At 43.3% G+C, this 15296-nt stretch overlaps 2 protein-coding genes across 2 annotated transcripts in view; both read left to right on the top strand.

The window, feature by feature from the left end:
• Nucleotides 1–2573, top strand: part of Tbc1d23 (TBC1 domain family member 23) — a 54298-nt gene extending 51725 nt beyond the window's left edge. The window contains exon 19 of the mRNA XM_029470319.1: nt 956–2573. Coding sequence (XP_029326179.1) covers nt 956–1037 — 82 coding nt within the window. The 3' untranslated portion in view covers nt 1038–2573. The remainder of the gene's footprint in view (nt 1–955) is intronic.
• A 1489-nt stretch (nt 2574–4062) lies between these two features.
• Nucleotides 4063–14962, top strand: Nit2 (nitrilase family member 2). The gene is made up of 10 exons (XM_021185078.2): nt 4063–4161; nt 5140–5258; nt 7126–7246; nt 7841–7929; nt 9809–9902; nt 10390–10464; nt 11472–11550; nt 12107–12205; nt 14089–14144; nt 14465–14962. Exons 1-10 carry the CDS (start codon nt 4155–4157, stop codon nt 14554–14556), a joined length of 831 nt encoding a protein of 276 aa, XP_021040737.1. The 5' UTR covers nt 4063–4154; the 3' UTR covers nt 14557–14962.
• Nucleotides 14963–15296: the final 334 nt, after the last annotated feature.

Raw genomic sequence — 15296 nt, 5'->3', positions numbered from 1 at the left:
TGATAATCTAGGGGTCAAGAGAGACGGCTCAGCAGTTAACGGCACTTGTTGCCAAGCCTGACAACCTGAGTTCAGACTGTGAACTTACCACTTCATGACATAAGTACTCCCCACCCCCACTGAGGAAGTGCAATATAAGAACAAAACAAGAAGCACTGTAACAGTCTAGAGACTCTGCTCTGTCGGGAGGGCTACACCTCAGTTCCCAGCACCCAGAACCCACGTCCAATGGCTCACAGGTGTTATACTCCAACCTGCAAGACATCCAGCTGGTCGGGGTACGCTTCTAGTCACAGCAATGGGAGACAGAGGCAGGGGGATCTGAGTTCAAGGCCATCGTGGCTGTTCTAGAACAGCTAGGACTACACATAAAAATCAAAATAAAACCCAAACAAAAAAAGACATGCAGCACCCTCATCTGGTATCTGTGCACATAGATACACATGTGCAAAATATATATACACAAATAAAAACAATGTTAGAAAAAGAATTATACAAATGCTACACTAAATACTGATTTGTGGGGAAATAAATTTGTCTTAGAATGTTAAGTTGGTATTTTATTTTCCATCATCAAAACTTCTTAACCTGGAGATGGTTTGAATCTTGTTTAGACGACAACTTAATGTTTTGTTTAAGGTCAAACCAGCAAGTCCCGGAGTTGCCATTGTCTTGGGAAGTGCATGCCATCAAATCCTAATTGTAGCAGCTCAAATCCCATCTGTACTAGACAGCAAGTGCGGTGATTTATACAGACTTAGTAGTTCAGAGATTCTTAGCTGTGTGATAGATGAAAAGTCCCAAGGCTTTGACTTTGGATTTTCTAGTAGCATTTTGATCATCTGCTGAGGTAAGTTTATGGAGCACATAGGCATCTCTGCTACCTTTATGTGACACCTCAGCAGAGATCTGAAGGAATAGTGCTGTACTAATCCATATGTCTTTTCCCCCATAGGTATTTGATTCCAAATGCAGGAGATGCTACCAGAGCCATAAAACAGCAGATCATGAAAGTGTTGGATGCTTTGGAAAGTTAATGTAAAAGAAAGTTATTTAAGTGAAATTAAGGCAACGAAGAGAAATATGAAAATATATTTCCTGACTCAATACTAACCAGAGACCTTTGATTTGCTCATGGGGTGCCTGAGTATAGGGTCTAAATGCAAATTATTGTAGTCAATACTGGGATGAGTACACTTTTTTAACAATTTCTTTTGCATCTTTGGTTTTATATAATGATTTATTATAAAGGTCAGTTATTAAATGACTTTGAAGTAACTGGCCTTGTGCCCTATGGATCCAAGGGCACAGACTACAGTTCTGTTTTGAAGAGCTGTTTTAAAGGACATGCATCATTTTCAGGTTTTAAAACAACTGTACACATACATATTTGCAATGTCTTCACTGAAATTTAGGGATAGAATTAGTTGAAGAGATTTAATTGCTACATTGAGTTTTACTACAATGAGCATTATCGAAAATAAATGGTTAGACTAATAATTAGCTCACTGTTTCTGTTCTTAAAAAGATTGAAGTCTGTTTGATGGACTGGATGGAGATCATAGCAACTCAAAACACAGCCCATAGTGAGACACCGAAGTGTCAGCTTCCCCCATCTTCCTCCAGTGGGTAATTATCCAGAGACTAACTGCCTCAGAGATAGTGAGCCTCACCCCAGGTTGCTAAGGAACAGTTAACAGCACTAGAATAAGTAGGCATGTTAAGGTTAAAATTAGCATTTGGGGGACAGAATTGTACCTGTAAAAATGTCCTTGGTCTTTGTTACAAATGGGTCATTTGGTCTAGGCTGTTTCAAAATGCTTTGCACACACTGATTATCCTCCTTGACATGATCACCTGTGACCACACTAATGTCCAGTTTAAAAAAAAAAAGATAATCAGAGAGCTATAGAAATTTTTCATTGTTTTTCTGTCACTTTCTAAAAGTTTCCCTTGGGTTTTGCCTTCTCAGTAACGTTTGAGTAGTTGGCACTTGTTCCATCCTTACTCTCTGAAAGAACGGACATGGTCTGCTTTGTTTTACAGCTTGCTCAGATTAATTTCTGTTGCCCATATTAGTCACTGTGCTGAGAGAGCCAGAACATCTTCCGACCATGGGATGATTTTTATAAAATCTGTCTGAAAAATAGTAAATAGAACCTGCCATGTCATAACATGTAATACATTTTTTCCCAAGGGGTTGGTTGATAGAAATATCTAGATGTACCCCATCAGTAGCCAGTGTTTTAATTTGCTTAATGGAAATCAAGTGAATGAACAGTAACATAATTAAAAGAACTCTATTCTGATATCTAAATAAAAACAATGTATTTGAGTGGTTGAAGACATTTGCATGAAATTGCACCTTGTGCGGTACTTGATATTTATAACTCTCCCCCCACTGTTGTATGTCATCTCGTCCATTTTCTCGACGCCCTCATTGCGATGTCCTGAGGTCTCATTTTTCCACCATCTCAGCTATGGGACTTTTTTTCATAATATTAATGTAAAGATGTTTGTGTTACTGTTTATAAATTACAATTGTAAATAAACTGATACAAGTTTGCTCAAAACTTCTGCTCTGGAGGATGTCTGTTCTCTTTATCTGTATTTTGTCTGCAGATTAAACATTCGTCTTATATATGTACCTTAGGTAGGCTAAAACCAGTGGCACTAGGTGGGTGCTGGGGTGCTCATAGCCCCAGCTATTGAAGGAGGAAGGAGGATCAGTTGAGCTCAGGAGGTGAGGTTTCTGTGGCCTTTCCCTCCTCTTTTTACTAGAGCAGGTCAATAGATCTGTCACCATAGACCTGGCTTTTTCTTCAGTAGTTGCCATGGCTACCAGGCCACTGCAGTTTCTAATGCAAGATGAAGATGGGGTAAATATGTTAAACCTGGAAGACATAAGGCCATACTGCAACCCACCCCACACCTTCCTCCAGCCCATACATTCTTTCTTCAACCCGCTTCCCCAGTGTTCTCAGATTCTTGGAAGAAACAATTCTGTGATCCCCTCAAGACACAATGTAGTTGCTTAGAATCAAACCCAGGTCCTTTGCAAGAGCAGTAAGTGCTCTTAACCACAGAGCCATCTCTCCAGCCCTGCTTTGTCCTTTTCAAACTGCTGTTTATGGTTCTCTCTCTCTCCCTCTCTCCGTCTCTTTCTCTGTCTCTCTGTTTAGCTCTCTCTCTCTCCCAAAGTTTGTGAAAAGCTCAGCCCCACTGAAGACAGCTGGCTAAATTTTCTTTTGGGGATCTGATCTGCAGGCTTTCTTTCCTCTTGTCAAGCTCTCTAATCCCCTTGGCTCTGTGCTCTGCAAATGTGACAAGGTATGGACTTTAACTTGCAACCACTGCAAAGCTTAGAAAACAATGTCACTAGCTGGGTGTGTTGGTACAGGACTCAATCCCTGCATTCAGGAGTGGGAGCAAGAGGATTAGACGTCAAGGTGGGCCTTAACTACATAGTAAGTTAAAGTGCAGCCTAGGCTACAAGAGACCCTTCCTGAAAACCGGAAAAGCTCAAAACAAAAATATTTACATAAATGATAATGACTAAAAGTTAAACAATAAATACAAAGGTCAAATCGTAGAATACTGCTTAGCATCAACTCTATCTCTTTCTCCAGCCCAGTTAAGGAGCAAGGTTCTGAAGTCCTGCTAGCCTAAAACAACCAGGTGCACTTCCTCAAGCCAGTCAGCATAAAGCATCGTTACCCTGGCCACTGCCATGATCCAACTTGAAATTTATGTCCTTTGTGCCAAAGTAGGGCCTTTCTACCCCAGACCATTTATGGCACACCCCATAACATAGGCTTCTCTTTTTTGACTTTGCTTTTGAAGGCCCTATGTAAAGAATTTGTAATTACCACTTCTTGGTGTATGCAACCCCAAAGGGTGAGTCATTTTTAGTACGGTGCCCAGGCAAGAATGTAGACTGGTACTGAATGTGCTCAAAGTCGGAGGCTTACTCACCAACATTACAGCACAGCCCAAAACAAAACAATAAAATCCTCAAAGCTCATCGAGGCTCCGCCCCTCGACCCAGCCCTTGACCACGCCCCTTCTGCGTGCGCGGCTCGGCCCCGCCTTCTGCACTCTGCGGAGCAGATTGGCAGTAGTCCCTGTGGCCTGTGGTGCTCCGTGGAAGAGCCATGTCTAGTAAGTGGCTCGTGGTCTGGTTGTCCAGCTCCCAGCGGGAGCGGGGTCCTCCGTGCGGCGGTGCAGATGAGCCGGCTAGGTCCTTGCGTACCCCGGATCCCCGCGGCTCGGGGAAGCCCAGGGGCGGCTGGCTGCGCGAACACAGGCCTCCGCGCGGGGCATCCTGTGCTGTCGGAGCTGGTCAGCTTGCGGGTTGGGTGGTGGTGTCCAACTCGTGGCTCTGACTTCCTCGCCTCACAAAGCGGTGGATAATCACACCTCACTCCGCAGTTCCTCGTCTGTAAAAGTGTATAGGGGCAGTGACCTGGCATATTCATGTAAATGTTGTTCCCGTAATAGGCCCGTCACTCGAGGTGTTTTCGTGCCCTCCGCCCCGACTTGTTCATCTTCAAAGTCATTAATAGCTTTCCTGAGAAGGGGAAGCAACAAGTCTTGCACACGGAGGACCCCAGTGGAGGCGTTTTCCTCCGTAAGCCTGCAGAGGGCGCTTTGCACCGGCCCCTAACCTGGGTCGGGACCTTATCTATTGGGTGGCTATCTACCTCTATCTCAGGAGCAGAGATAATCTAACTTCTTAGGGTTAGGGGAGATATTAGTGAGTTTCTGTGATACTCTGGTGACACAGCTCAAGGTCTGTTAACCTGAAAACAATGCCAGGTTTTGGTTTCATTTGTTTTTATCCAGATCCTGGCACTATTCAATTAAAGGCGTTAGGGGCTAAATGTCGTTTTTTCCTTATATTTAGGATAAACCAAGGAATGAGCGATCATAGTTTTTATACTTTTAAGGAGAGCTTCGGCCTTCTTCACAAGCCAGGTTTTGTCAGTGTTGTCGATATAACCCTTTAGATTGCCAGTAGTTGGGACAATCAAAAACCATGTTCAAACACTGCCTGATATCCTGTTTGAGAATCCTGGTCCTGGGTGAACTTAGTGGGCAGATCTGACGACTTTTTTTTTTTTTTTTCTTTCTCCCCAGCTTTCCGCCTGGCCCTCATACAGCTTCATGTTTCTTCCATTAAATCAGATAACCTTACCCGGGCTTGTAGCCTAGTGCGGGAGGCAGCAAAGCAAGGTGCCAACATAGTTTCTCTGCCTGTAAGTATCAGGGCAGCCTGCCCTTTGTTCAGGAGCTGTGGATCCACCACAGTACTGCGTGCTGGCAGTGGTCCTCTTGTGTCCCACCCCCAGCAATGCCTTTTGGAACCCTAATATTGTTTCGTATTTGGCTCATCTTTCACAAAGACTAGTAGCGACCTTTATCATAAGATGTCAAACATGGTTACAAGTTTTGAACAAGATCACCTCCCCTGTTCAGACGAGCAGTAAGAAATCCATGGGGCGGGGGCTTCCTTACAGATGAGCAGTAAGAAATCCATGGGGGGCTTCCTTAAAGATGAGCAGTAAGAAATCCATGGGGGCGGTGGGGGGGGGGCTTCCTTAAAGACTCACTCAGGGCCTGTACAATTACTTGGCACTTTACCTAAGTCAGGCTTTTTATTGTCGTGTTTTAGGTCAGACCACATTGCTTTAGCACTGTTCAGTTTTTGAAAAATTGTCTTGAGGTTTGAGTTGAAGGTTGTATCATATTGGTAAGTACAGCCTCGGAGTTCCTGAATGACCAGGGATCAGTTAGCAAAGGGAACACTCTGAGGAGCCAGAGGTCAGTTCCACAGGAGCAGTCTTATTTTGTTGTTTCAAGGCAGGCTTTCTCTGTGTAGCCCTGGTTGTCCTGTCACTTGCTCTGTAGCCCAGGGTGGACTCGAACTCAGAGATCCACCTGCTTCTGCCTCCAAGTGCTGGGACTAAAGCCCTGTGCTCCCACTGTCTGACCACTCTGTTTTTGAGGTGAGGTCTCTCACTGGGACTTGGGACTCACAGGTAAGCTGGACTGGCTAGCCGGCAAGCCTCGGAGAGCCTCTCCTCACTCCTCCCCTGGTGTTGGAGTTATGAGTGCATCTCCTCACGCCAGGCTTATTTTACATGTGTGCTGGACATCTAACTCATGTCCTCATGCTTTTGGGACAAGTACTTTACTGGTTGAGACATCTCCCAGCACAATCCAGTCTTCCTTTTTAGATCACTGTGTAGCCATGGCTGCCTGGAACTTACTATATAGAACAAACCTGATGTTCTCTGTGCATCAGTTACAGGACTCACCTGTACTTGGCACCTAACCATGGTCTCTTGTTAGTTTATGTGGTTGAGATGAAGTAAAAGTCTAGGAGGGAAAGTGCTTTGAGTTATGTGTGTGCGCTTGCTTAGCTTGCTGACTCTTGACATGCTGGTCATTTTTAGCATAATGCCTGGTACGTAGACACTGATGTTAAATGCAAAATGAGTGAATTTAAATTGAAATCCGGTAAATGTTTACCTGTTGTTTTCTGACATGTCAAAGGACTGCAGAAGGCAGACGTGTATTGTATGCATGTATTAGTGTCTTTGTCATTTTTGGTGTCTGTGTCCCAGCCCTGTCTTTGTTTCATCCTCAGCCACTTTTCCTATCCATGAGAGACATCATAAAGATGTCATAAAAATGTCAGAATGGAGTTAGAAACAGCTTATTTGCAGCTAATAAAACAGTTTAACTTCTGTGGCTTTAAGAACTTTTTAATGCATAACTTTTATTGCTTTACATAATTAGTGGTATAATTTTGAGCTCCAGACTTCACCTCAGGATTCAAAAATCACAGAGTAAACATGATTTGTGATGGACCTGGATGTCCAAGAACTGGTAATTCCACAGGCTCCAGGTCTAGCCTTCTGCCAGGTTACCAGTCCCCCTATCCTCACCTGGGCTGGTTGCCTGTCTGCCTTCGATTGAACGTTTTTAGCTTTAGCTGGGTCTTTTCCTACTGGTGTTTTATCCACTCCAAGCAGAATGGGCAGTGCTGTGTTTCTGCTTTCTGCAGATCTTTAAATGGTTTGGCTGGTTTCCCCTTTTCCTTCTCTAACATGGCTCTAGGAGTGCTTCAATTCTCCATATGGAACAAACTACTTTCCTGACTATGCCGAGAAGATCCCTGGGGAGTCCACCCAGAAGCTTTCTGAAGTAGCAAAGGAGAGCAGCATATATCTCATTGGAGGTGACTTCTTGCACGTGGTGTAACACCTAAATATTAAAAAGGCTAGGATGACTTCTGTTAGATTTAAACAGTTTAGCCCTTGGAAAGAATGAGGTTGCCAGGGGTAGTGGCATACACCTATGATCCCAGCACTTAGGAAAGCTGAGGCAGGAGGATTATAAATTCAAGGTCAGTTTGGAATACACTTCAAGATATACTAAGTTTAAAAAATGCAAGTTTGTGTCTTAACATTTCTCAACAAGGGTCCGTGGGATTCAGTTTTGTTGTAAGACTTGATGGATTTGAGCAATGAGGAATTCCTGATTTTGCTTGGAAGTTACATATTAACTGCTGCTCAATGTCATGACTGCATTTCAAGGGCATTTTGGTTATTTTTTAAACCTTTCTCTGACATCTGGACTAGTTATATTTCATCAATAATTTGGAGCTTAATCACTGTAAGATATATTTAAGGGGGGAAAAAGAATGCTTAGAATAAATGTTATTATTGGGCCCAAATGATCGTTTGCCAGGCCTTTAACCTACTCTCACAAAGTTATTGGCTCATTCCTTTTTGTTACTGTTTTGTGTGACTGTGTATTTCTTCAATGGAAGGCTCCATTCCTGAAGAGGATGCTGGGAAACTGTATAATACCTGCTCTGTGTTTGGGCCTGATGGAAGTTTACTGGTAAAGCACAGGAAGGTAAGTCATGCAGATCTCATCGCCTTCCAGTTTCTGTTTCTTGCAAGGATAGAGATGTAATTAATCTTTAAGCATTGGTTCTGCATGGCTCAACCTTGTTGAACTTGTTGCTCTGTGTAGGATCTCAGACATACCATTAAATCTTAGGTGCTCTTAGGTGGGCAGTCGTAGCACATGCCTCTTCATTTGAGGCTAGCCTGGTCCACAGAGTGAGTCCCAGCCAGGACTACAGAGAGAAACCCTGTCTTAAAAATCAAAACAGAAAGAAGAATGTGTCCTTGTGTCGTTTCCAGTCTCAGAAGGAACACACTCACTAATTTACTCATAAATATGGCGTTTCAGAAATGCTTAGTATGACTACTAGATGAAAAGCATTCCCTTCCTAGAGAGTGTTTCCACTTTGTTTTGAAAACCATGGTTGGCCTGGCGTGGTGGCACACGCCTTTAATCCCAGCACTTGGGAGGCAGAGGCAGGAGGATTTCTGAGTCAAGGCCCGCCTGGTCTACAGAGCGAGTTCCAGGACAGCCAGGACTACACAGAGAAACCTTGTCTCGAAAAACCAAAAAAAAAAAAAAAAAAAAAAAACCAAAGAAAACCATGGTTGGTTGTATAAGTTTCCCGGGTACAGGCTTGAGATGAAGCTCAGTGGTAGACTGCTTTCATCGCATGGGCAGGGCCTAGTTTTAGTCACTGTTGTTGCCCCTCCCCCTCACGCACAGCATGCATTACTATCAGCATATGTCCTTGAGATCCTATGACATTTTCTTTGCTAATGTGATTAAGTTACATTGCTTAATCTTCTGATATCAAATCACATTTGTTGTGCTTGAAACAAAAATCTTACTTTAGCTAGGCATTTGGTGGTGCATACCTTTAATCCCAACACTTGGGAGGCAGAGGCAGGTAGATCTCTTGAGTTAGGGACCAGCCTGGTCTACTATGTGGTTTCCAGGAGAGCCAGGACTACAGAGAGAAACCTTGTCTTGAAAAAGGAAAAGGAAGGAAGGAAGGAAGGAAGGAAGGAAGGAAGGAAGGAAGGAAGGAAGGAAGGAAGGAAGGGAAGGAAGAGGGAGGAAAGAAGGAAGGGAAGGAAATAAATATCATTTGGAATTGTTTTGCAAAATTTTACCTGGATTTTGTGTTTGTCTTGAGTCAGGGTCTTTCTGGGTAGCCTGCGCTGACTTTGAACTCCAGTAGTCCAGACTGGCCTGGAACTTGTGGCAGTCTTCCTTTCAGAGCATCCTTAGTGTTGGAATTACAGGCATGTGCCACCATGCCAACTTCTTGTTTCTAAATGCTGCACATTCCTTTTGCATTCTTTGTTGATAGTGTTGGTTTTGTTTGTTTGTTTGTTTGTTTTGATATGGGCTCTATGTAGTCCTGGCTATCCTGGTAGACTGGTTGGACCTCAGACTCAGAGATATACTTGTCTCTGCTTCCCAAACGCCTCTTCTTCTTTTGCCAGTTTTGTCAGTTTGATCCTGATTCTGAGAAATCTTCCTTAGCATTTGGGGTGAGTAAGGACAACATAATGCGTCTACCATGCGCCTGAATATTTTTCACATCTGGAGACAACAGGGGTTGTAAAAGCCACATCATTTCCCCATTTTCCTGTAGTAGAAAGGATAGGCAAAATTGTTAACCTATTTCTTCAGAGACTGAAAACAAGATAAAGACACCAATTACTTAAGGCTCTGCCTGAGATCCTACACAGAGCAATAAGGTTGGATGTAGCCAGTTATAGGTGCAATATGGCCAAAACTGGGGATGATGTTTGTGCTGTCAATCTTAGAGCATGTCCATATCTGACCATCAAGAGATATCTGCCACTACTGCTGTTGAAGCCCGAGGTAACCAAATCAATTATTTGTGATGCAGATCCATCTGTTTGACATTGATGTCCCTGGGAAAATTGTATTTCAAGAATCTAAAACATTGAGCCCTGGCGATAGTTTCTCCACATTTGATACACGTACGTACCAGATAAGTTCACCTCTTACAGGAATCCCAGAGAAGAGGGGCAGGTATTCTCCCTTTTATGTCTGTCTCCAAGTTTTTCACACATTCATATTAAAAGTTCAGAATTGAGGAGAGTAAGCAGTCAGAGATCTAGAAAGTCTGGGGAGAAGGGAACCCTGGGATTTTGACATAGTTCTTCTATTGGGTTACAGCCTCTGGACCATGGCATCCAAGGTGTTCCTGTGGGCCATCATTGACACATTGTACTTAATTCATTACATTAATACATTGCACATTGTTCAGAAGGAAGTTGTCAAAGCTATCCTGAGGCTGTCAGTGTTGTCTTTGAACGATGTCCCAGTAGGATTGAACTTACACCTTGTCTCTGTAGGAGTCCTGGGTTAATTCTTTCTAGTCAGGGTTTTAGGATCAGAGCAGCTCTACTCCCCCATTCTATGCCAGAGGTTCACTTATTTGTGCATCGTTCTTTTTGGAAACAGCTTACTGCAAAGTGGGCCTGGGCATCTGTTATGATATGCGCTTCGCGGAGCTTGCACAAATCTATGCACAAAGAGGTGAGTTAGGGCCACAGATGGGTTACATAGCTGCTTGGGGTTTGATTCTGGGGTGGCGTCTATGGCATGAAGATAGCCCCTAACAAAAGTTGCTCAAAAAAGCAAAACACAATAAATGTCCTCAAAATGTCGGAAATCCAGTGTTAATGTCTCTGCATCCAGTACTTCCACAGCAGCTCGCTAAACAGACTTTGGCTGAGCAAGGGATAATATGGTTACAGGGGTGAGGGTATGTGTGATCTCACACACTCCGTAGTAAAAGCTTTGTTCTGGAATATTCCCTTTACCCTTTGAGGGTAAATATCATTGTATTTGGAGTTACATGGGGCCAGGTAGAAATGCAGCAATGGTCTGTACTCTCATGGGTTTCAACACTCACATATATAGTCAGTAATATTTTAGTTTGGACAACTTACTGCCTGTAAAAAAAAGAATAAGACAATTCAGAAGTCCTGGTTCTAACTTTACTCCTTAGCACATGAACAATCATTTTCACTCTCTAAGAGGGTGTGGTTCCCTCGGAGAACTGGTATGACAGAGGATTGAGAGAATTTACAAACTTCTGATGCCATTCAGCAAATACCAGTGTATTTACTGAGCTACCGAAATGACTGACACTTAACTAAGTGCTATGGATGATTGACAGCTGGTTAGCAGATGAGGTGCATGCATTCTGGGCTTAAGAGTGTCTGAAACTGTACTGCCCCAAGTTGGTTGGAAAGTCACAGTGTACATCTCTTCACTATGTGGTGCTGAGCATCTGAGGCCAAGTGACATTTTGATAACATCATTCTTTTTAAAAGTGACGTTTGACATCAGCCATCCATTGCACTTTTCTTGTGGTTGTGTTTTATACATATATCTCTAGAAACTTAAATTCAGAGCCTATCTTACTAGGCTGACCTCTTTTTGTGTGTGGAAGAGTTTGAGTTCTGCTCTATTGGATGAGGAATAAGGGAGGGAGTAACTGAATGCTCACCGTTGCACTTTCTCTCTCCCCTCTGGAGGCTGCCAGCTCTTGGTGTATCCTGGAGCTTTCAATCTGACCACAGGACCAGCCCACTGGGAGCTGCTTCAGCGAGCCCGGTAAGAAAGGAACCAAGCATCTCAGCTGATAGATCTATCAGCCTTAGATGGAGCCCTGCTCCTTGCCTGCCTGCCTGCCTGCCCTGGCACCCAGATGCACTTAGAAAGGATGACTCCGAGCAGAGAGCTCTGCTAGGTACTGTCTCCGATGCCATAGCAGTTCCCTCAAGAGATGCTGGGGTTAAAGGCATTCTACAGTGGCCGAATGCCACTCTATTGTACGTGGGTTTTATCTCAATAGTTAACAGACACAGGATGTTTCCGTTTCTTGTTCCCTGTGATAGTCCAATGCTGGGTTCACATGTCTTTCCATGTGCTGTTTCATTTCCTTTGGACTTGTACCTTTTAGTGGGATTTCTGGACCACATGGCCTATTTTGAACTGTTAGAGGCAACTCCACTGCTTTCCCCCAAACTCTTGCTCATTCCGATGTACAGAAGCCTTTTCCTGTGTTTACTTCTAGTGTTTTCGTAGTTTGCCTTTTTTTTTTTTTTTTTCAATTTTAAAGAACTGTATAAAGGTCTGCAATGTGCAATGTGCTTTCTGTTGACTACAGGGCTGTTGATAATCAGGTGTATGTGGCTACGGCCTCTCCTGCTCGGGATGACAAGGCCTCGTATGTGGCCTGGGGACACAGCACTGTTGTGGATCCTTGGTGAGCACGTCTTAGGCTGAGCGCAGCTGGAAGTTGCAAGATGATACAGGGCCACTTTCCCGCAACTCCTACCCCTTATCCATACACCCTGACACGCAGAAGGGACGCTTTTTACTTGCGACCCACGTGATAAGAAAGCCGATCCTGCTTGCTTATCAAGCAGTTGAGCTCTCAACTGTTGTCATCTTTGCTTGTCTAGGTAGTGCTGGCAGTCATACCAAATAAACAAGGCAGCAGCATGGGCAAGCAGTTGGTTTTAGGAAGAGATCTCAGAATTCTTAGTTTGCATTTGGCTAAAATTTAGGCTGAGTGACAAGGGCAGGAATGAGAAGCAAGGCAAGAGTGTTACTCCGTGTGTAATGATTAGAGATGGGGGAATGGGTTAAAGCAGTGCTCCCCATGCTGTGCGTCACAACTCCCCCCCCACAGCAGATATCCTGCAGATCATATATTCACATGATTCAGTCGTAGCAAAATTTCAGTGATGAGGTAGCAACCATAAACCATAATGTTATGGTGGTGGGGGTCACCACACCACGAGGGTCGTACCATCAGCAAAGCTGAGAACCACTGGATTAGAAGAAACTGACTGTCCCCCTGTGAAATGGCAAGCATTTTACCACTGAGAACACAGACCATCTGTCCAGTCACACACACGTTTCTCCATGGACATATCACACGGTTGGCAACTCTATGTGTAATTTGACTCCATGCACATATAGAATCTCAATCAGGCACATGTCCTTGCTGGAACTTTGGACTTCAAAAGTTGGCTTTGGTCCAGGGTACTTGTGTACACACACACAGTATTTCTACAATTTCAGAATAAAGGGTCCCAGAAAGGAGTGTCCCCTGTATGTATGATTCTCAGTAGTTGCACACACCAGGGTTTATGGGCATTGGAAAACTGGGTTAGGTGGATTCTGTTACATTCCTGTCTAGTTGTTGGTGACAGGCTCTACAGCCAGTTCTCCTGGTGGCTACCTAGAGTGGCTGTTGCAGAGTAATTGTGTGTGTTATACATACACGCTTCCTTTTATTTTCCCCTGAAGGGTTTTGAGGCCTTTCAGCCTATGACTTTAGGGTGGTCGGTGTCTGGGTGGGAGTGACATTAGAGAAAGAACTTTGAATTTGCCAGGACAGATGGGTGGGAGTTAGGATTCAATCAAATGAAATTAATGGTATTGGTATTTCATCCTTGCTGAGAGCCTGTGGCTGTCTGGTAAGTACAGTCAGTTAATTGTGCCAGATGGTTTTGACACATTTGGAAATTAATCATTTCTCCAGATAGATATATTATTGAGGCCCTGCACTGTGCCAAAAGGCTGGTTACTGCAAAGTTTTCCAGAATAGCCTTCACCTGGTCGTTTGAAGGGCTGTTGCTCCTGTCAGCACACTCTTGTTATTCAGACACTGGGTAAAGTCTTGTCTTCCAATCTGAAACTCAAAAGCATAGGGAGCCAGGGATCTCAGCCACACAGGTAGAGGGTTCTTGTAGATCTGGACCCTGTATAGGCCTGGCCTCATTACCCTTAGATGTGGTTGCAGTTGGGAGCACATGAGGAACAGATGGAGACCTTCCTTAGAAGGGGCTTTTTCCTGTTGACTCTTGGTAGCTGTTCCCAGATATTTATAATCATGAATGAGCTATGGTTTTCTAGGAGTGTGCAGTTTATTAAACATATCCCACTTTCCTGACCAAGCCTCACAGGACTCTTATTTCCACATGATGTGCCACACGTTCTTAACACAAATAACAGAACCAGAATTTATACTACTTTTTTTAGATCTTAAGAATCTTTTTTTTGGCCTGGTATACAAGGAGGAAAATATAGAGAACTTGAGGTTGGTGAATCCCTATTCATTCTCTGGATTTTCTTCAGGGGGCAGGTCCTAACCAAAGCTGGCACAGAGGAAACAATCCTGTACTCAGACATAGGTAAGCTTTGCCCTGCTGTGGTTATGGTTTCTGGTGTTCCAGCTGCTCTCAGGCCAGTCTGTGGCTGATCACTTGGAAGGATTCCGTTGTGCCCTGCTCTTCTAACCTGGTGATATCCTGGTTTTGAGGATGAGCTCTGGGGCTTAGTCTCACTAGGTTTTGTTTAGTTTGAACTGACCCAGGACCAACTCCAGGTCACCAGCATCCAGACAAGGCAAATGTTCCTAGGTCACTTGCTGAGACTTTGGTCTGGGGACAAAATTCAATTGCTTGGTTAAGTAGTTGCAAATTATTAATCATGTGTGTTCCTGTTTTTGCAGACCTGAAGAAGCTGGCTGAAATTCGGCAGCAAATTCCCATTTTAAAACAGAAACGAGCAGACCTCTATACAGTGGAGTCCAAGAAGCCTTGATATCTGTTTCAAAAATGTCACAAACAGGATGATGCTCTGTCATATGATCAACTCTACTAAATCTTTTTTTTGGGGGGGGGGGCAAGAGCCCTTTCATGTTAATTCTATCAATGATCTGTGCCACAAGGACCCCTATTTTAATTAAAAGTTTCTTCTTTAAATGTGCTTGGTAACAATGTTCTAGCTCTTTAACTAATTAGTCTGATGGTTCCTAGGCATTTAAGTCCCAAGATCCTTTTGAACAATTAAAAACCGAAGCCTCTAAACATTGTCTCCATGTGTGGTGGGCTGGTTCCATCTGTCTGAGAAAACGTACATTTAACAAGAACACTAATTATCATGGTGCTAATATCCCATCAACATGACACTTTCAAAATCTTTTATTAAAAATTGTTTTCATACAATATATTTTGATGTTTTTCTTCTTCCCCAATTCATCTCCATTCATCCAAATTTATGTTCTTTTTCTTTCTAAAACAAACAAAAACTCCATAAAATGAAAATCAAAATTAACAAGCAAAAGACCAATAAGGACAAAAGGAAACAAAAAGTCCACAAAAAAAAGAAAAAAAAAAAAAAAGAAAACAATAGAGCTGAATGTGCCACTTGTAAACAGGAATAGATGTGCAGTTGGGACCGGTGACCTACACAATATTGCTTTAGCACACGGCTGGTAAATCAAAACTTTCCCAATATATAAGCATATAGGCTATTATTGTGGTTACTTACAGAGGAGAGAA

Source organism: Mus caroli, chromosome 16 (assembly GCF_900094665.2).
Source record: "Mus caroli chromosome 16, CAROLI_EIJ_v1.1, whole genome shotgun sequence".
NCBI lineage: Eukaryota > Metazoa > Chordata > Mammalia > Rodentia > Muridae > Mus > Mus caroli.
The sequence above is the reverse complement of the archived record's forward strand: the minus strand, read 5'-3'. Positions and strand labels throughout refer to the sequence as shown.